Source organism: Glandiceps talaboti, chromosome 7 (genome assembly GCF_964340395.1).
Source record: "Glandiceps talaboti chromosome 7, keGlaTala1.1, whole genome shotgun sequence".
In the NCBI taxonomy this organism is placed as follows: domain Eukaryota; kingdom Metazoa; phylum Hemichordata; class Enteropneusta; family Spengelidae; genus Glandiceps; species Glandiceps talaboti.
The window spans coordinates 9,078,604-9,101,439 of record NC_135555.1 but is presented as its reverse complement, the minus strand read 5'-3'; the positions used below and the strand labels follow the sequence as shown (position 1 = coordinate 9,101,439).

Sequence of the window (22,836 nt, the reverse complement as noted above, 5' to 3'; positions counted from 1 at the left end):
GATTGTTAATGTGACTATAGAATATACTAGTATTGCACAGGAATCTTCACTCATTTTAACTGTGAAATAGATATTTAAAAAATAGTATGTTTTATACAGACGCACACATGCTGATTCTTAAAAAAAAATGTGAAGAATTCACCTCACATAAAAGATTTGTATTTGTTGTGTGAAGAATTCCTCTTGAATGTATTATAAATTGGATTTGTTTTGTCCCTAGCTTCAACTTTTTAGACTATCCTGTATTCATTTATTTTGTACTTATCATGTACTGAAATGTTACAAGATATACATGTAACTTATAAATCCATTTTTGTATTTACACAGCACAATTTTCACAGTTTGATTTCTGTGCTTCAAGCCCATGTATGAATGGTGGAAACTGCTTTAATGGCTTTCGTAGCAATGCAAATGAAGGAATCTACTATTGCAATTGTCCATCAGGTTACTCAGGCAATAACTGTCAGACTACAAGTAAGTAGTTTTCATTTTTGTCTGAGAGGATTTCAATCAAGACCTATTTTGCAAGTACAAAAGGTATCATTCCACTAAGTGTTATAGAAAACTACCCTTAGCAGATTAAAAACAAAGAGTAAAAGAGACACACTGTAGTGATTTTATGCCATTTTTAAGGTTGTGTCATTGCAACATTTCTATCTATTGAAGATACATTGTATGGGTAATACACTATGGTCCCCGTAATAATTCTCAATATGGCTACAATACAATGGCTATGGTATGAAAAATCACTGAAGCTCAATGACATCTAATCAAACCATACATGTAAAATGTATATGTTTAATGTACGCAAGTTCACAAACAATGGAAGTAGGAATGTGCAGGCATAGCGTCCGTTTCCCAAGGTCAATAGACATATGCTAGTGACCTATAGTATAACACGTTGCATGCCATCTACCATAGAATCTAAAGTCATGCATGAAGGCTTGTTCAGAATTAGCTCCCATGAAGAGATGGAAGTGATAGGTTGATCACATGCAAGACTCAGTCTGATGACTTTACAACTATTCCTCCACTATTACATTGTAAATTGTGAAATTAAGGCAAGTACTTCAGAATTCAAGTACTACTGAAAGGATTTCAGACTGCCAATGACATATCACAAAAGTGAGAACTTTAGAAGATGTCATGATAGAAAAATGATGTATACTAGCAACATTATACCAAGACAATCATCAAAATGTGGTTACTGTCAAGTTTTTAAAGGATGTTTTTGTATTGGTTGATAATCCATTAAAACCACACGATGAGAACAAGAGTTCCATCTTCTCTCTAAAGTCTTCTGCTACTCACCATTCTTCATATATTGAGTATGCGTTTGAACACTGTCAGCTGATAGAGGGTGCATACAATCCCCAGGACATAGGAAAATAGACAAATCGGTCTTCACAACACAATAACACATACATGTGAATGGATTTTTTCAATTGGTACCCATGGATGGAGGAATTGACTTTCACAGAAAATCTGCTATTTGTGACAAGCATGCATATCATACATTGTGAGTTAGTCACAGTGTTCGATTGAATTATGGCTTGCAATAATTTACTGTGTCAATAATTGAGATTGAAAAGAATATTTCATTGCAGCTGTTAAAACTCCATGCAGTCCCAATCTATCTCAGAATATTGGTAATTGTTGTGTCTGGAAACTTTGCATGTGTGTCAGTGTCCTACAAGGTATATAGGAACAAAATGCCAGACACATTTAAGTTTTATACTAGTGCCAGTCTGTAAGTCACATAATCTACAATTCCTTTATGGTACAGGTAATGTGTAAAACTGATAAATATAGTCGCTGTATCAGAGCTATACTAAAGTGGTGAGAGGTGTACGTACCAACAATTCTCGCTATCTGCAATACAATTCTATGCATTGCTAAGGAGTCAAATGGAACGCAGTCTCGCGACCGCGCTTGCATTTGTCGACACCTACACTTCTGGTCGCCTATGTCAATACATGTGAATGTTTCTTCCAAACAGTTTAATTTGTAACATTTATATAAGATAAACGCAAGTTTTAAGCTCATATAATTATGGAGGTGGGAAATTTAAATATGTACAGTATCTTTCCAGAGCAAAATTACAAGAGATGTCTACAACTGAAAATGGGAAAGAAACATTCCTGTGTATTAGCATAGCAGACCGGAAGTGTAGTTGTCGACATTAGAACGCGTTGTCGCGCGACTTCGTTCCATTTGACTCCACAGTGATGTGTAGAATTGTAGCGAGAATTGAACATTATTTTGTAAATGTGACAAGTTTGAGATATTTCTTCAACACTACATCATCATGTTACCAAATTATTTACATTGCAGCTGTCATAAGTCCATGCAGTCCCAATCCATGTCTGAACGGTGGCAATTGTTTTGACCAAGGAACTTCGTATTCGTGTCAGTGTCTTTCAGGCTATACAGGAATGAATTGCCAGACAGGTATGTTTTATACATTTATCATATAAACACATCCAAATCTTCACCTGTGTGACGACAAACAGTGCAGATCAAAACCCAAATCACCCCTGTTCTACTGAAACTGTTTTCTCTCAACTGTTCAGAATGACTTGTTCCTAACCAAGATATTTGACTTTCCCGACAGTGTGTTTAATGTACAATGAAATTGTATTTTAAGAAATTAAATGACATATTTTGAACCAAATGACTTGAAAGAGAGTATAGCCAATAAAATAACAGTACACAATGAAGTACATATAGTCTATAATCTTCCTTTTATTGAACATAAGAGACATCCTGAAAACTTGTATTTTAAATTAATTCAATTTCTCTAAATATACACCAGATTATTGTGCAGTAAATGATTCCACAGCATGCCTTTAGTCCTTTAAAGTACAGTGAAATCAACTGGGCAGCATATTGTTAGTTTGGGCATAAACAGTAGGGGTATATATATTAATAATGAAAGCACATTGATTGCAGTTGTAGTAGTTGCAATATCTATGCAATTACTTTGCAAACTTATGCATTTAATTTATCACTTTGAAATGAATTTCTCACCTGGAAGTGAATGAAAGATTTTATAATTATTTCATTGTTACAGTTGTCACAACTCCATGCAGTCCGAATCCATGTATGAATAGTGGTGTATGTTATGAAACAGGAGGTTCTGGATACTTCTGTGTATGTACTTCTGGTTACACTGGGAACAACTGTCAGACAGGTGGATACAATTTTATATGCATGACTTCATTTTACAGCTTCCTAAACTACGCATATTAATTTTCAGCCTGCAACATTTTGTAACTGGAATGTAAATTAATTAATTATTTTGTTGTCATGCAAGATATTAGTTGCTTTGACACAAAGGGACATGTAAGATACATAATAACAATACTAAATGTTACCAAGATGTCTTATTTGTCAACATGTAGTCATGCTTTTGATTACATTTGTTGAATTTACTATTGATGTTTGAGAAAGTCAATAATAAATTGGTAATATTATACCAATTATCAAAACTACATTCAAAAAAAATACTTCAAAGTATTTAAGTACAGCTTATGACTTGAAATGTATTAATAATGAATTTCAAAGCAAATTGATTGCAGTTGTAGTAGTTGCAATAACCATGCAAGCTTACGCATTTAAGTTGTCACTGGGAGTGAATGAAAGATCTGATAATTATTTCTTTGTTACAGCAACTCCATGCAATCCCAATCCATGTCTGAACGGTGGCAATTGTTTTGACCAAGGAACTTCGTATGCATGTCAGTGTCCTACAGGCTATACAGGAATGAATTGCCAGACAGGTATGTTTTATACATTTATCATATAAACAGCAAATCTTCATCTGTCTGATGTCAAACAGTGCAGATCAAAACCCAAATCACCCCTGTTCTAACAAACTTTTTTCTCTCAACTGTAATTATGTACTTCAAAACTGGTAAATGCACATATAACTTTACAGACATCCTTGGGTGTACGAGTCAGATATGCAGAGGTACTTTTATGTGTATTTAATGCTATCTAAAAATCATCTCGATGATCTATGACAATTTGTGTATGTAGCAGCCATAAGCTTACTTCCGTCTAGTCTTCCTGATAGACCTCTCATCCTATTCTGCTAGCTGTGAAGGCAACCGAAAGTCACTAGTCCGAATAGCTCAGGTGTTCCACCCTCATATCTATCAGAAGAAAGCCCAAGGTCTAGCAGCTAGACTAACTTCCGTCAAGCTCAGAGCTCCAAACTTACAAAATCCCAAACGAATATAACGAATTTAACTATAATGGTGAAACAAATGTCTTATTCAGACAAGGTTTCTAAACTGCATTTGATATTTCATGTACATGTAAAAAGGTTACAGCAGATAATTTTGTTTGTAAACTATAGCACAAGCTGACATGTACATATGCTTGACTTCGCAACAAATTATGAGATTTCATAATTTGCATACCGGCGGATGCCAATTTTTGATATGTGATGAACTGATGCAGCATTCATAAATCAAAATTGTAGAAAAAATATATGGATTGTCTCAATTTTGTAACAGATATATAATCCAATGAAATCAATGTTAGTTTTACATCATAATACTCTTCATATGATTCTATGGACTATAAATTCTCGCCAGTAGCTCAAATTTGTGTAGTCCATGGAATGATACTCCTAGCATTATGCCATAAAACTAACATTGATTTCATCAGATTATATAAATTTCAAGACATTTGTTCAGATATTAACCTCTTCTCACAAAGTACAAGACTGAGGAAGTAAATGCTGCCAGTTCTAAAGAACAGTGAGATCAACTTGGCCGCCAATTTTAGTTAAGCAATAGTACTAAAGTTGCTGTGGATACAATATCCATACATTTACCTTGTGAACTTATACTTGGAAGTTATCACTTTCAAATGGCTCTGAACTGGAAGTGAAGGAAATATTTGATAATTATTTAATTGTTACAGCAACCCCATGCAGTTCAAATCCATGTATGAATAGTGGTGCATGTTATGAAATAGCCGGAGCTACACGATATGTATGTGTATGTACTTCTGGTTACACTGGGACAAACTGTGAAACAGGTGGATACAGTTTTATGTGCATGACTTCATTTTACAGCTTCCTAAACAACGCATATTAATTTTCAGCCTGCGACATTTTGTAACTAGAATGTAAATTAATTAATTATTTTATTGTCATGCAAGATATTGGTTGCTTTGACACAAAGGGACATGTAAGATACATAATAACAATACTAATGTTACTATAAAGATGTCTTATTTGTCAACATGTAGTCATGCTTTTGATTACATTTGTTGAATTTACTATTGGTGTTTGAGAAAGTCATTAACATTATGCTGTTGTACCAATTATCAAAACTACAGCCAGACCAAAATGCTTGAAAGTATTAAAAGTACAGCTTATAAAATGACTCGGTATGCAATAAATTGATTACTTAACATCCACATTTAAACTGGAAAGGAAAGCATACTCCTTTACGTACTTTTCAGTTTTGTGCATGTATTGTGCTGGCATGTATTTAATTATTTTATGGATTTTGAATCTGAAGGCGACTAATACTACTACTAAACATAATGTTACCAAGATATTTGTGAATGCATCCAACATGTTTTGTGATAGTGTGTTGAATGTACAATAAAATTATATTTTAAGAAATTAAACAACATATTGGGAACCAAATGACTTGAAAGAGAGTATAGCCTATAAAATTACACTATGTAACCAAGTTATACTAAACAATTCAAAATTAAACTAAATGGTTACATTGCTCTTATTTTGAGCTGTTCATGCTTTCATTAGAGTAACCAGCTTTACATTTAAAAAAATAAAAAAAGTTGTTGGCTTGATAGAACATTTGCTAAAATTAGGCTTCTGGATCAACAGATACTATGTTAGCAACCGGGCCAAGGAATAGCTGATGATGTCATCTTTTATGCACATATTACCAAAAACACATGCACAGCTCAATGTTAGATCATAGTCAAATGTACCAGTAGTTTACAAGGTGACAGACACTTTCCTTGCAAGTCACAAGTGTCAGGACACTTTGATTGTTTAAACTGTTCCAGTTAAGTTAAATACACACTGAAGTAGGCTATAATTTTCCTTTTCTTGAACACAAGAGACATTTAAGTTTCAATTTTGGAGAAAATCTGAAAACTTGTATATTATCTTTAATAATTCAAGTTCTCTAAATATACACCAGATTATTGTGTAGTAAATAATTCCATAGCATGCCCTTGATCATTTAAAGTACAGTGAAATCAACTGGGCAGCATATTGTTAGTTTGGACATAAACAGTGGAAGTATATATATTAATGATGAAAGCACATTGATTGCTGTTGTAGTAGTTGCAATATCTATGCAATTACTTACACATGTAATTTATCACTTTGAATTGGATTTCTCACCTGGAAGTGAATGAAAGATTTGATAATTATTTCATTGTTACAGTTGTCACAACTCCCTGCAGTCCAGATCCATGTATGAATAGTGGTACATGTTATGTAACAGGAAGTTCTGGATACTTCTGTGCATGTACTTCTGGTTACACTGGGAACAACTGTCAGACAGGTGGATACAATATTATATGCATGACTTCATTTTACAGCTTCCTAAAAAATGCATATTAATTTTCAGCCTGCAACATTTTGTAACTAGAATGTAAATTAATTAATTATTTTATTGTCATGCAAGATATTAGTTGCTTTGACACAAAGGGACATGTAAGATACATAATAACAATACTAATGTTACTAAGATGTCTTATTTGTCAACATGTAGTCATGCTTTTGATTACATTTGTTGAATTACTATTTGCGAAAGTCATTAACATTGTAATATTATACCAATTATCAAAACTACAGTCAAACAAAATACTTGAAAATATTTAAGTACAGCTTATGACTTGAAATGCATTGAATTGATTGCTTAACATCCAAATTTAAACGGGAAAGGAAAGCATACTCCTTTACGTACTTTTCAGTTTTGTGCATGTATTGTGCTAGCATGTATTTAATTATTTTATGGATTTTGAATCTGAAGGCGACTAATACTACCACTAACCATAATGTTACCAAGATATTTGTGAATGCATCCAACATGTTTTTTGATAGTGTGTTGAATGTACAATAAAATTATATTTTGAGAAATTAAATGACATTGGAAACCAAATGACTTGAAAGAGAGTATAGCCTATAAGTTATGCAACCAATGTTATACTAAACAATTCAAAATTAAACCAAATAGTTACATTGCTCTTATTTTGAGCTGTTCATGCTTTCATTAGAGTAACCAGCTTTACATTTTAAAAAAAATACTACATGTTGTTGGCTTGATAGAACATTTGCTAAAATTATTCTTCTGGATCAACAGATACTATGTTAGCAACCGGGTCAGGGAATAGCTGATGATGTCATCTTTTATGCACATATTATCATAAACACATGCACAACTCAATGTTAGATCATAGTCAAATGTACCAGTAGTTTACAAGGTGACAGACACTTTCCTTGCAAGTCACAAGTGTCAGGACACTTTGATTGTTTAAACTGTTCCAGTTAAGTTAAATACACACTGAAGTAGGCTATAATTTTCCTATTCTTGAACACAAGAGACATTAGTTTGAATTTTGGAGAAAATCTGAAAACTTGTATATTACCTTAAATAATTCAAGTTCTCTAAATATACACCAGATTATTGTGTAGTAAATAATTCCATAGCATGCCTTTGATCATTTAAAATACAGTGAAATCAACTGGGCAGCATATTGTTAGTTTGGGCATAAACAGTGGGAGTATATATATTAATAATGAAAGCACATTGATTGCAGTTGTTGTAGTTGCAATATCTATGCAATTACTTACACATGTAATTTATCACTTTGAAATGAATTTCTCACCTGGAAGTGAATGAAAGATTTGATAATTATTTCATTGTTACAGTTGTCACAACTCCATGCAGTCCAAATCCATGTATGAATAGTGGTGTATGTTATGTAACAGGAGGTTCTGGATACTTCTGTTCATGTTCTTCTGGTTACACTGGGAACAACTGTCAGACAGGTGGATACAGTTTTATATGCATGACTTCATTTTACAGCTTCCTAAACTACGCATATTAATTTTCAGCCTGCAACATTTTGTAACGGGAATGTAAATTAATTGATTATTTTGTTGTCATGCAAGATATTAGTTGCTTTGACACAAAGGGACATGTAAGATACATAATAACAATACTAATGTTACTAAGATGTCTTATTTGTCAACATGTAGTCATGCTTTTGATTACATTTGTTGAATTACTATTTGCGAAAGTCATTAACATTGTAATATTATACCAATTATCAAAACTACCGTCAAACAAAATACTTGAAAATATTTAAGTACAGCTTATGACTTGAAATGCATTAAATTGATTACTTAACATCCAAATTTAAATGGGAAAGGAAAGTATACTCCTTTACGTACTTTTCAGTTTTGTGCATGTATTGTGCTGGCATGTATTTAATTATTTTATGGATTTTGAATCTGAAGGCGACTAATACTACTACTAATCATAATGTTACCAAGATATTTGTGAATGCATCCAACATGTTTTGTGATAGTGTATTGAATGTACAATAAAATTATATTTTGAGAAATTAAATGACATTGGAAACCAAATGACTTGAAAGAGAGTATAGCCTATAAGTTATGCAACCAATGTTATACTAAACAATTCAAAATTAAACTAAATGGTTAAATTGCTCTTGTTTTGAGCTGTTCATGCTTTCATTGGAGTTACCAGCTTTTTACATTTAAAAAGAAATACTACATTTTACATTTTAAAAAAATACTAGTTAGCTTGATAGAACATTTGCTAAAATTAGACTTCCTGATCAAAAGATACTATGTTAGCAACTAGGCCAAGGAATATCTGATGATGTCATCTTTTATGCACATATTACCAAAAACACATGCACAACTCAATGTTAGATCATAGTCAAATGTACCAGTAGTTTACAAGGTGACAGACACTTTCCTTGCAAGTCACAAGTTTCAGGACACTTTGATTGTTTAAACTGTTCCAGTTAAGTTAAATACACACTGAAGTAGGCTATAATTTTCCTTTTCTTGAACACAAGAGACATTAAGTTTCAATTTTGGAGAAAATCTGAAAACATGTATATTATCTTTAATAATTCAAGTTCTCTAAATATACACCAGATTATTGTGTAGTAAATAATTCCATAGCATGCCTACGATCATTTAAAATACAGTGAAATCAACTGGGCAGCATATTGTTAGTTTGGACATAAACAGTGGAAGTATATATATTAATGATGAAAGCACATTGATTGCTGTTGTAGTAGTTGCAATATCTATGCAATTACTTACACATGTAATTTATCACTTTGAATTGGATTTCTCACCTGGAAGTGAATGAAAGATTTGATAATTATTTCATTGTTACAGTTGTCACAACTCCCTGCAGTCCAGATCCATGTATGAATAGTGGTACATGTTATGTAACAGGAAGTTCTGGATACTTCTGTGCATGTACTTCTGGTTACACTGGGAACAACTGTCAGACAGGTGGATACAATTTTATATGCATGACTTCATTTTACAGCTTCCTAAACAACGCATATTAATTTTCAGCCTGCAACATTTTGTAACTGGAATGTAATTAAGTATCTTGTCATGCAGTTGCTTTGACACATAGGGACTTGTGAATCTAAACGTGCTAAACTGGAAATGTTTTGAAATATAATGACTTGCTCACAATATTGTACACCCTCAACAGTATTTGAATCACATGTGGGTGAACATATTTGTGTAGCAGTATACGGGGTACATAGTATGGTGCCAGATAATGAAATTGATATTTACATACGCACCAAAAAATCGGTGCCCAGTTAAATCCCCATTTCAACTCATTACAATACTGCTTCTAGTTAAAAATCAACCTCTAATTGACATGTACTATTTCTCATTACTGGTATGTTAACAATTTTCAGTCAAAATATTTTTGGCTGTCTGATGAAAAAATAATACTCCAGTTACAGCAAGTGTAGGTTTGATAACAATACTAATGTTACCAAGATGTGTGCATGCATTGTCTTATTTGTCAACATGTAGTCAGACTTTTGACTTTGTTGAATTGTACGTACAATTGATGTTTGAGAAATTGAATAACATCATACAATAGCAATGATTGAAATCAGAATCCCATACCAAGAATGTACAGCCTAAAGCAATATGCAAACAACTGTGAAGTTACATGATCTGGAACTGAACACATTTCCCATAATTATGTGCACTCTAAGAACTTGATATATAATACAAACTCTAGTATTGATTTCCAGAGGACACAAATTGCTCTGAAATGCATTAAAATACTGAGCTTAGGCCATTTTCACTTAACAAAGTTTTAGTTGGTTTAGGGTTGAACAAATGTCCTGCCACGCTACAAAATTAAACAATTTTGTACAGCAGTATAGAAACTGCATTTCTCACTTTAAAACAAGATATGTTCATTCAAACATAACTGTGAAAAAGAATTAAGAATATGATTCAAATTAATGCTCAGTGTCTTGTGTACCATTTAGACTTTGGATTTGTGCTGTTAATAAACACAGTGTGTGATGTATATGTGAAGTGCATCAGAAGAGATTTAATTATTATACCAGCTAGCCTATAACGTAAGAGTTCTGCCAATGACCCCTTATGGATTCGGCATGACTTGAGCAATAAGTAGTAAAATTAAAATATACGTTGGTAGTTCATTTCTTAAAATTAGGAAACAATGACGTAACATAATTGCCAAAATTCCAGATCATGTCCATTTCACAATGCTTTAATAACCAATTTACTAAACAAGGTAACAAAATGGTAAAATTGCTACTCGTTTGTGTTGTTTCATGTTTCAGCAGAGTATATGTATAGCTAGCATTATAATTAATGTATTTGCTTTGATCAAATTTGAACATTAAGTGTTGGAGATGCAAACTACTAAGATTTTAAAAAGAAACACAGTTTTAGATAAATAGACCAGTTACTCAGAGACAACTGAACCAAAAGAGGAAGTATATTTTGCCATTATGTTTGATGTACATCAATGTTCATTGGTTGTCAGCATATATGTTACCTTCCAACTATAATGCCACTTAAGTGTTGCGGACACCATGTTATCAAATGTAAGAGACTTGTTTGTCATGGCAGACCAAAGCTCATTTATCATAGATCAGTTGGTACAGAAAACGAATGTCGTTGTCAAGGACTATATTTGAGATACAAAGTAGTAAAATGATATCCAACTGGTGTATGACTGCTTATTAAACTGAAGATAGAATTTGTGTTTTTCCCAGTTTACTTTCCTCTGCTGAAGACTCTATGATGATAAAGGCCTTTTAAAGTGTATTCTGCATGCCAGGTATAATTGTTGCAGTGTCAATAATGCATGCAATCTCAAATAAGGCCTTCTCTCAGCACTGTGTTTTCAGTGGAAAATCTCTAGACCATTCTTTCAAATAAAATGATGTTGTATCGACTGTACTTAAAACACAACATGCAGTCATCTTCGTTGTATATGGCAACCCGAAGAAGTAGCAACTTCCATTATAATGGGAGTCATTATTAAACACACACACTACAATATCATGATACAATATTTACATTGCAGTTGTCACAACTGTATGCAGTCCCAATCCATGTCTGAATAGTGGTACTTGTTATGTCATTGGAACTTCCTATGTGTGTGAGTGTCCTTCAAGCTATACAGGAACGAATTGTGAGATACCAAATGCAGGTAACTTTAAACACTCATACTTTCTTGATATGTAACCTTCATCTTGACCTTCAACGTGAAATATGAAAACCAGGCTATTTCTCACATAAATATTTCACAAAAAGCAGAAAGTGCAAAGTACATGTATGTTATTTGTGTACACATATATGTCATCTGTGGTATATGTCTTTCTCAGTAGCTGGTAAGATGTGAAGAAACATATTACTTGTTTCCATAACCACCTATGTCACCTATTTACAAGTCCAATTCTTGGTGCAGTACACATGGAAATCCACCTATGGGTGGCATAGGTGGAGTGGATATGTCTTTGATTAAAGAAGCCCTGTCTCATACTTTCTTGATATGTAACCTTCATCTTGACCTTCAACGTGAAATATGAAAACCAGGCTATTTCTCACATAAATATTTCACAAAAAGCAGAAAGTGCAAAGTACATGTATGTTATTTGTGTACACATATATGTCATCTGTGGTATATGTCTTTCTCAGTAGCTGGTAAGATGTGAAGAAACATATTACTTGTTTCCATAACCACCTATGTCACCTATTTACAAGTCCAATTCTTGGTGCAGTACACATGGAAATCCACCTATGGGTGGCATAGGTGGAGTGGATATGTCTTTGATTAAAGAAGCCCTGTCCATATTGATGTGAAAATTAATCCAAAACACTTATCAAAAGACCTTAAATATCCAAATTAAAGTAACATATCTAAAACAATGTGTAATTCTCTGTAGCAATGTTGTGATATTCAAGACATGTTTATTATTACTATAAGTCTGAGCACTCTCTGAATAATGTTTAAAGATTCATTGTTACTTCTTTCTTGTATTTCTAGTTGATCCATGCTTAGGCTCACCATGCCAAAATGGAGCAACCTGTATAAATACCAATGACAATTATTACATCTGTCTGTGTAGGGAAGCCTATGTGGGAACAAACTGTAATTTCAATAAAGGTAAGTGGTTTTTATCTTAGTAATTTTGCCTGTTTTAAGTGAATTTGTGTGTGTTGGTGTGTTATATCTGTCCATCATAGGTTGGTAAGGTCTTAGTAAACATCCATATGAATATTGATTAGGTGTTTGCATATGTAAAGACTTTGAGAAATCAAGCAATATCTTAGTTAAGTGCTTACAGACACTTTGTTGTATTATTTCTTGCCATCAGTTTCTTTCAAATCATACGCGACCATAGTCACATAGCAGTAAAGTATTTGAGGGGTATCGTGTGCTCTAGTAAATACTAGTAAACCAAAATGCCTGTATAGTTGGTTTGTTGATTTCAGGAAGGCATTTGACAGTGTTTGGAGAGATGCGTTATTCTTTAAATTGCAAAACCTTGGGATAAAAAAATGTGATTTTTGGTCAAAAAACTTAGAATCAAAAACTACAGGGCAGATCATCTGAAAGTTGGTGGGAACATTCTTAGAGGTGTTTAGATTAAGAATTGTTCACGACATGATGATCCCATCAGCATTATGCAAATTAGGGCTAAACATGTGTCTTTTTGGGTCAAAAGTCTTTAATTCCAAAACTACTGAGCAGATTGGACTGAAATTTGATGGGGATGCATCTAGGGGTGTATAGATGAAATAAATATTAAGCACATGATGATCTCATCAGTGATATGGAATTTAGGTGTAAAAATGTGAATTTTGGTCAAAAACTTATATCTCAAAAAGTACTTTGTGAAAGGGTCTGAAACTTGGTGAGATGTTTCTAGAAGTGTTATCATATATCATTGCTTTTCCTGAAAAATCTTCAACTTTGAAATTACCCAGTAGATTGAGCTTAACTTTGTTGAGAATGATACAGCGAGGACAGCACATTATGTTTACTTAACTATTTCCTCTGGTGGTAAAGTGTGTAAACATGGCCAGTTTGGTTTATGACTTGATTTTGTAATATGTTGTAAGACAGCTGTTTCATCACCTACCCATATAAACTGAATATAGCTGGCTTTTACAATATTACAATAAGACAACCAAGAAAATTAAACCTGTTACATTGGTATGAATTGGTTCCAAATTGATTTTAAAAAATAAAGAAGTACAAAACCTTGTTGACACATCACTTTAAAGTTTGATTAGGATGTTGCTATACTTCTCTTGATGAAGTACACTTCCAACATAGGATGGCTGGATTTTATTATGATGGAAATTATTTATAAAATTTTGTTTTAGTTACAACTTTAAATCTTCAAAAGATTATATATCTATCATTGCCCTGAACATGAAGTTGTGCGGCAACGCAATATTTGCGCTTATTTTAATGTAGGAAATCGACTGATTAAAAGTGAAACATTTTAATACACTGAACAAACTTTGCATAACAATAGTTAAAGAATTCTGCTATTTAGGAATTATTTTCAGTTCAAATAAACTGAATAATTCTATATTAAAAAATAAAGCACTCAAGGCATTATTTCCCATCCGTCTTACTAAACTAAATCAAAAAATGATTTCAACTAGATTATGTTTAAAGTTATTTGACCATTTAATCACACCTATTTTAATGTATGGTGCAGAAGTTTGGATTGCCCCATTAATAACAACAGTTTAGAACAAGTTTGTAATCAGTTCAATCATTTTATTCTTGGAGTAGGTAAAAATGACTCCAATTATTGGAATTAGAGGCGAATTGGATAGATTTTCTTTACACATAAAAGCCACAGTTGCACATTGAATATTGGAACAGAATTAATAACTTGCCAGATAATCATATAATAATAAGACAAATAAACTCTAATTGGTTAAATCATATTTAAAAAAAGAATTGGTTGTGAATGAGTTGGATAAAGTAAGTACTCATTATAATACAAATAATGTTGTACTTTTTTCAAATGCAGTAACAGTAAAACTAAATAATGAACACATCCAGACTTGGAAGGAGTTAAATCATAGTCATAAAGATAGCTTAGGGGGAAATAAATTAAGAATATACAAGTCATTTAAACATAATTTTGAATTTGACAATTATTTAAGTAATATCAGGGATTTTAGCTTACGGAAATTATTATCAAAATTTAGGTTAAGTGACCATACTTATAGAAATAGAAATAGGTAGGAGATCCCCAAGAGTTCCTGTTGATTTAAGATTTTGTAAAAGATGCAATTTAAATTTAGTTGATGATGAGATGCATTTCATTTTAGATTGTCCAATTTTCAGTATACAAAGTAAAGAAAAAATTGTTTACAGAATGTGATGTAACTATAAGTAGTACCAATAGAAATTTATCTTTTTTTAAATACTATGCAATACCTTCCACTTGCCAAATTTTTGAAAAACTTATATATATATATATATATAAACAATTTATATATATATATATATATATATATATATATATATAAATTGTTTTGTCGTTATTATTGTTGTTGTTGTTGTTGTTGTTGTTTACCTTACTGTATTCACTGATAATACAGTCGTGTAATAAAGTTATTATGAAGATTTTCATGTAGTGAAGTACTATCTTCATTGAATCTGAATAATAAAATGAAGTTTCCTATTCTCTATTTCTCTCAATTTAGCCCAGCAGGCTAGTCTCGATGCATGTTCCAGAAATACATGTGGAACTGGTACCTGCTATAATTCATACCATAGTATCAATACTGCTACAAACATTGATCGGTATATGTGTGTTTGTCCTCCAACTCACTTTGGTACAAACTGTCAAAGCATAATAGGTATGTCAAAGTTTTCTATGTCAGTTAAAGAAGAGTCAAAGTATGTAGTAGTGCCAAAGAGGGATGTCTGAAACTATTGTGAAGTTGCAATTTTTAATTATTAAAATTATCATATCCAAATGATCGAGTTTCATACATTTCCTAATTCAGAAAAAGGCAAGTTTTAGAATGAAAATTCAACTGAGAATACATGTTTGTGCCTGCCGTATGAATTCGGAAGCATTGTAGCACACACAAACTAAAATATTTTTTAAGAGTTGCAACATACTGATATTTAAGCTATCAAAAGATGTTGCTATCGTAACTCTTACAGTTTGGTGGTGTCTTTGATAGCAAATTTTCCTCAAATGGCTACACATTCAACTTAATTCATCAGTCTGTTTCCACTATCTTGATCACAGGATGATTATATCCACACAGGTATAATACAACTTCAGTAATCTACAGTACAATAGTTTAATGTGTTTGTGTGTATTTTGCCTATAGCTTGATTTCTAGATTAGCTATCTTTGGGGGTAACTATGTCAAACTCATAAATTTACTGTATTCTCTAACATACTATGTAAGTTCATGATCTAATTCAAAATAGCAACAATAGGCTTGAATATTGCAGTCAGGCATTGAAAATCTTTGTAATATCAGTCAGCACTTCTAAAATTGTTTTGCTGGTACAAACGAGAGTATGTACAGTGAGCTTGTGACAATTCTAAAGACACATGAGAGTGCCATGTGTTGTATTGCTTCAATTTTTTTACTTGGGATTGAAAACATTGCTTTCTGTTGATTAATCACAAATTGACATTTATAATCACAATGATAGTTAAAGAAAATATGGAAAGAAAAGCAATCGTGCTAAAAGCTGCTTTCCACTGAAGATAACATTTACTCAATTTTTCTTACTAATTTACAGAAAATCCCGTTCAAAGTGACTGTTCTACAAACGTCTGCCTTAACAACGGAGTCTGCCATGATAGCTTTGCCAATATCAACAATGCTTTCAATTATGTATGCATGTGTACAGTTGGTTACGTTGGAAATACCTGTGAGCGGCCAGGTAATAAAAAAGCATATTTTATTGTATTTATTAGCTGCCAGACCCGGCGTGATGGGGTCTACTAAGTATTATGTTGGGTTTTGTCTGCATATCTGTGTCCACTTGTATTTCTCAAAAGCTGATTTCATTGAACTAAACTTGCAACATATTGCACTAAACTAGACAAAAGTGCAATGTCATCGGCATATCATAGTATGTTCAACTTTAAATCATCAATGCAAATACCTGAAGGAGATTCTTATAACAGCTAAATCATTTTAAAACAGTGAAAATAAAGTAGGTGAAAGATTATCTCCTTGTCTGACGCCACTATTTGTATGGAAACTATATGATGACACATGATGTATTGACTGTGTGGATGGCTAAGAGTTAAATTTGAAATTTCATCTCGGGGCTTCATTGAGCTAAACATCAAAAATCTTGAGATTCAATGCTAAGGATAGCAATCATAATTTTCATTTCTCCCGAAACGAATTTCTGTTGAAGGAAAAATACTCACCTAATATTCTTACTATAGGATTTGCTTGCAATTCCCGATGCTTTTCCAAAACTTTATTATCCCCTCCTCCTATTATTACTGCCCTCAATGTTGGAAGACGAGTTGCACTATGAAACACAATCTAATTAGTCCAGAAACCCAACTATACTGAGACAGTGGGGAAGGAGGGAGGGATTGTTTAATACTATCTTTCCGGATCGAGACAGAATTATGGTCATATTTTGCATACTTTATACTTTTTGTAATATTTTCATTATAAAATTCATATCCATTATTTATTTATTCATAATGGTTATTTTCACTGTACAGTTGCCAATCCATGTACCAGTAATCCTTGTGCAAACGGTGGCACCTGTAGGGCATTCAACACATACTTTGAGTGTGACTGTGCAGATAACTTTTCAGGAACCCAGTGTCAGACTTGTGAGTAAATATGATCATTCTATGTAGCTGTAATACATTTCAACTTGAAATTATGACTACACCTTTTTTTCCGATCACCTCTTGTCACCAATATAATTGACAATTATTATGAAACTAGTACTGTTGTATCTCCAATGTTATGACAACAAAAAGTAAGTTTTCAGTTTAATATATTAAAGTCAACCTATTACCTGCAACATATATTTTATAGGTGAAGTTGTTATATTTTATTTTTAGGAGACAGTTGAGACAGAGTAGAGATGTCCTACAAATACTACAATGACCATGAGTAATTATACATTGTAAACTTACTGAACACAGCTTAGGGTTTGACAAGGGTATTTGGTTAGTAATAATAGACTGAAAGCCTTGTTTCCACTGTTGTAGTAAAAAAAAAAGTATCTCAATACTAAATGTGTACAAATCATTGTAGGAGAAGCCCTCTTAATCAATTTGTGACAAATATGCACTAGTTATGCATAGCTTTTATGTTATATATTTTCTTTTCCAGCTACAACTGTCAACCCCTGTGCGTCTAACCCATGTGGTGATCCTACCCAGTGTTACTATTCACCAACAGGTTACAGATGTATTGACCAAGGTATGTTCACTGAATTCCATACAGGCAATTTGACCATTATCATAGCTTTGATTGTACTTAAGTTATTACTTTGGCTCCAATATTCTCTTATAATCATGGAGTCATGATGGTCAAATGCTTACTGCTTCAATTGAAATTCTGGTTTGAGCCTAATCTGCTTCGATTTGTTTCAGAATGGCTATAAAGCCCAGGCTAATATAGTAAATAGTATGTACAGGCATGCTGATACTTAGTCTTGCTGCTAGTCGTTCGGGTTTTCTTTCGATACTATAAGCAAACGAAGTTCACAGTGAGGGCTTGTCGATGTTCGGTCGTGTGCCGTATTTTATCGGAAGAACATCCGAGGTCTAGCAGATAGACTAGCTGATACTGTGATAGTGATATTAAACTGCCATTGGGGTGTAGCTAAATTAATCATTTCCTGTTACTGGCATTACAAGAAGTTTGTGTGAAGCAAAAACACTGTTTTGAGTGACAGGACAGCAAATAGTCACAAGTTTTATCATTCTGTAATAATAATAATTTAATTTATTGTTTTAATTAATGTATCACTATGAATAATGAGTTAATGCCACCTAGATGGATTATCAGTTTCATGCATACAACATTGTCTTAGCATTTCTCATGTTGACTGCACGTCTATATGTATGTAGTTAAACATTGTGAAATGCTGCAGGTTGTAATGGCACAACATAATTTGAGTATTCAGTAATAACAATGGGTAATGTTGCATTGTGTGACTTTAGTATCATATACATACCACAAGTAGCTGTCACTTTATTTTAATGAATTTCTAAAGTTAACCAAACAAGAAAAGTTGAATTTAACAAATTCTTTACCATATGGCATTGCCATGTATAACAATTGTTAATTATATAATATGTGAAGGGGTTAGTGCCATAAGGGCCTGACTCTTTAATGCCATTTTGAGAAAAAAGCCAAATACTTTTGGCCCCCAAGTCAAATTTAAATCACAATTTTTTCCACACATTTGTCTTAAACCAGGATAATTTTTGGTGAGATAAGAGAAGAAACAGCAAACTATTGGAAAGTATCATTGAGGCTCTTAAGAAATGCATCATTTTCAGAAAATAACAAAACTGAATAATTTTTTCACTACTGTATTTACATTTTTACCTAGTTGTCTTTGTAGAATAAAAGTTAGCCTTTTCTGAGGTGAGAAATCACACATGAGCAAAATTCAGATTGTTACAATTGAAAAATCGCCGAAAATGGAGATAGGCCAACCCCTTGATAATACATATATATGTCATTAACAAAAATCTTTATATTTAACTCTTTTTCTCTGAAAACAGGAAGGAGAAGACGTAGTGAAGATAATGAGAATGGAATTTCTATTGAAGGACTTGGTAAACCCTGTAATATGAATATCACTCTCAGCATTGATGAAACTGTAGATCTCTTTTCACCTGAATTCCCTGGAAACTACCCTGATGATGACTTCTGCTGGTGGATTGTATCAGCTCAGACAGGTCGAAAACTGCATGTAGACTTTAGGTATTTTGCCACAGAGGAACACTATGACTGGGTTGATGTTGGAAATGGTGATAAACTTGGTGCTGTAAACAAACGCCTAGTCCATGTTTCTGGCCTTGCTAGACCAAGCAATTTTGTATCTTCTGGTTCCCATATCTGGATTACTTTTACCAGTGATCAAGAGAAAGATGAAGGGGGCTTCTGGATTGAAGTGACCGATGTACCAGATACAGGTGAGTTGATGTATTTTTAAGCTAAAAACAGTCACCAGAAATTGTATTTACAGCAGATAGCCACTGGTGACTTATGATATTCATATTTATTTGAAATGTAATGCTAAATTTGACATCTAGAGGTCTAATATGATAAAAACAGGATAGAAACATACTAACAAAGTCAACTTTAAATATAATGTGTTACATTGAAGAAAAGTACGCATTCCCTACACATATATGTTGCATAGACAATGTGGTAAACATACCTGAAAGTGAGGCACTGGATGACTATTCGTTTATGTTTTCATTGAGGTGGGATAAGATTGACTTATCAAGGCTTAGACATAAAAGTGATAAATTATCCACTGAATATTTAGTGTGTATCTTACTAAAAACAGTAAAGATAGCAAGATTTCTCCACAGTTATTATATCCTGACATCAGAGTGACTATATAATTACTGTAAGTGAATTTTCCTATATCGCATTGATTTCCTTGATATCATGTTGTCTCCTCCAGAACCTAGTGTCTTCTCTGGATGTTCTTTGAATCCATGTCAGAATGCTGGGGCTTGTGTCATTCGTAGAGGGCGTCCTATTTGCATCTGTAAACCTGGTTTCTCTGGCGATTACTGTGAGACAGGTAAGATCATTCACACAGTTAATACAATGTAAATACTAGTAAATATCCATTGTAAGTTATTAATTTATTATTAGTCAGTGAAATATAGGGACTTTGGAATGGAAAATTAGAAACTGCAGTGTATTTTTACTGTGCATTCAAACCTGTAAATGGGACTTGCTCTTCTTGGTAGTCCTGGAAATGTTGAAATCCACTAACTCTGGGCATTGATCACATAAATTATTCAGCATTAATGTATCTGATGCCGGGCGAATAATACAGAATGTCCTTGCACTCCATTTAAAATGATTGCATGAATATTCACAGTCAAACTCTAGTCACCAATAGGGAACTTGCAAACCTGACATGTTGAATGTTGCATCATGGGGAAATGTGATAATAAATACTAATCAATTAGCATTGTAAACAATATTGATACATTGTTTATAACCAGGTATGATCAGTTCATAGTAAATCTGATCTTCGTGGGCGTTTAATTTTATCAGTAGCTCCAGATTAGATATTACGATAACCACAGATAATCCCATAGTCCTTTGCGTCTGAGCATGCTCAGTTTGGATTGCAAGTTGCCTATTCCACATTTCATGTAATAGGTTATTGTATACTCATTTGCATGATCTTTGTTATTTCAGGCACATGGTCTGAATATAGTGACACAGACCATGAAATCATTACCTTAGGTGGAATAACGGCATATACTTGGACCATAACAGTTATCAGTTGTGTCTTGTTAATCATCTCTAGTGTGCTCACTACAGTGGTCTGCCGTACCATGTACAAGAAGAAACGCACTCTGAATCGCAAGGTTCAGCTGGATGGCGAAGGAATTTTTGTGGTTCATTAATTCAATTCAACTCAAAAAAGCCACAAGCACATGCACCTCAGTCCTGAGATTTTAAATTCATTTGTTAAGCTTGTAGTGCTACTCCAGATTAGTGATTTTAAGCGCAGGTCAAGATTTATGACTTTCAAGTCTTCATTGTTTCTACTTCCTTTTATGTGGGCACCTTACCACATATGTACTTAATTTTCATGCCATTATACATCATGAGTGAAAACATAAAACCGGAGGGAGAAATTACTTACTCTCACATAGAAGTCCTAATGAATGATTTCATAGTTGTATTCAAAAGCAGTTTCATAGATTTTAATTCTCACGTATTTTTCTAATGTCTAACTTCTAAGCCAAAGGGGCTCATGTGTATGTTCTTTAATGTATTTGACAAAGAAAAGTATATCTAGTACTAGACATAAGACTTCGCCTGAGATATTAAAGTAAGCATATTTGCCTGTTGTCAAAAACCAAATTACTTAACCTTTAATTATCTTACACATATTCATAAGCTTTTTTTCGTATATATATTTGCTACATATTTCCAATGAAGTGAATAAATTTGTTTGATAACATGTATATAATACACAGAATATCATGTACTATTTCATTAACATATATCAGTTTACATTCAACTTGAAAGAACCTCAACTTTATGAGAGTAATTTTAGCTACAACAACATTTTTAAAGTCTCTCTTGTCAGCTGTATGACATTTTTTTCTGAAACATCCATTATAAGAACAGTTACATTATCATGGTTTCATGGTTCCTATAGGCAAATACAGCATGTCAATGTATAGGTATATCTAAGTTTTGGTGGATGTATATTTTAATAGATTTGTCAGTTGTCATCTATTTAATCTAGTAATTCATTGTCAGCATTGAGAAATTGTTCAATATCAATACTTTTTATAAACAGCTTGGAGATGTATTCATCCAATTTTCATTTGTAACTATAACAAGTATTTTTACTAAGATATATAATTTGATTTAATTGAATACTGAAGAAATTTACCCAACTCAAACGCACCGCAGTACTTTTTTTATACTAACACAGAAAAATTGGAATCTTTCATACAAGCAGTACATACAAGATAGGCTTTCGTTTAAAGAGCTTTTCAAGTCCTTTTTTTTATCAAGTATTCTAAATGCTATTAAAAAGAATTGTATATGTGTCCCAAGTTACAGTTGAAATGTGTTTTTGTGTGAACTTTTAAACTTGCACTGAATGTCAATGAACCAAGCTGTAATGACCGTATGAAAGACCAATAAAAATATCTTTGAATTAATCTAGAAATGGTGTTTTGCTAAACCTGATGTTCAGTTTATTGTTCTTTTCATAAAACTGCACCTGCACTAACTGCAACTGGAGCATTTTGAAATTGATTGTCTTGTTAGATGTAATGACTTACTTGTACTATCGTAAACCCTGAACAGCACTAAATCAAATGTTGGTAAACACATTTGTTTAGCTGTACACATAATATGATACATGTATCAAATCAAATTGATATTTGGGTTCACACCCTATGCAATCGTGATTTCAACCTGTTGTTGTGCTACCTACCATATGGATGAAATCGACCTCTAATCAACATCAGTGT

At 32.9% G+C, this 22,836-nt stretch overlaps 1 protein-coding gene across 11 annotated transcripts in view; it reads left to right on the top strand.

Annotated features, from left to right (window-relative positions):
• The window catches only part of LOC144437266 (uncharacterized), a 183,425-nt gene extending 160,898 nt beyond the window's left edge, over window positions 1-22,527 (top strand). For 6 of the 11 annotated variants that reach the window (XM_078126182.1, XM_078126179.1, XM_078126183.1 and 3 more), the window contains 17 exons: window positions 328-474; window positions 2,335-2,451; window positions 3,074-3,193; window positions 3,672-3,782; window positions 4,936-5,052; window positions 6,447-6,566; window positions 7,937-8,056; window positions 9,449-9,568; window positions 11,658-11,783; window positions 12,621-12,740; window positions 15,314-15,469; window positions 16,380-16,523; window positions 17,332-17,445; window positions 17,957-18,046; window positions 19,363-19,776; window positions 20,277-20,399; window positions 21,032-22,527. In XM_078126182.1, coding sequence (XP_077982308.1) covers window positions 328-474; window positions 2,335-2,451; window positions 3,074-3,193; window positions 3,672-3,782; window positions 4,936-5,052; window positions 6,447-6,566; window positions 7,937-8,056; window positions 9,449-9,568; window positions 11,658-11,783; window positions 12,621-12,740; window positions 15,314-15,469; window positions 16,380-16,523; window positions 17,332-17,445; window positions 17,957-18,046; window positions 19,363-19,776; window positions 20,277-20,399; window positions 21,032-21,243 — 2,471 coding nt within the window. In that variant the 3' untranslated portion in view covers window positions 21,244-22,527. The remainder of the gene's footprint in view (window positions 1-327; window positions 475-2,334; window positions 2,452-3,073; window positions 3,194-3,671; window positions 3,783-4,935; window positions 5,053-6,446; window positions 6,567-7,936; window positions 8,057-9,448; window positions 9,569-11,657; window positions 11,784-12,620; window positions 12,741-15,313; window positions 15,470-16,379; window positions 16,524-17,331; window positions 17,446-17,956; window positions 18,047-19,362; window positions 19,777-20,276; window positions 20,400-21,031) is intronic. The other 5 variants (XM_078126173.1, XM_078126174.1, XM_078126177.1 and 2 more) reach the window with 5 other exon arrangements.
• Window positions 22,528-22,836: the final 309 nt, after the last annotated feature.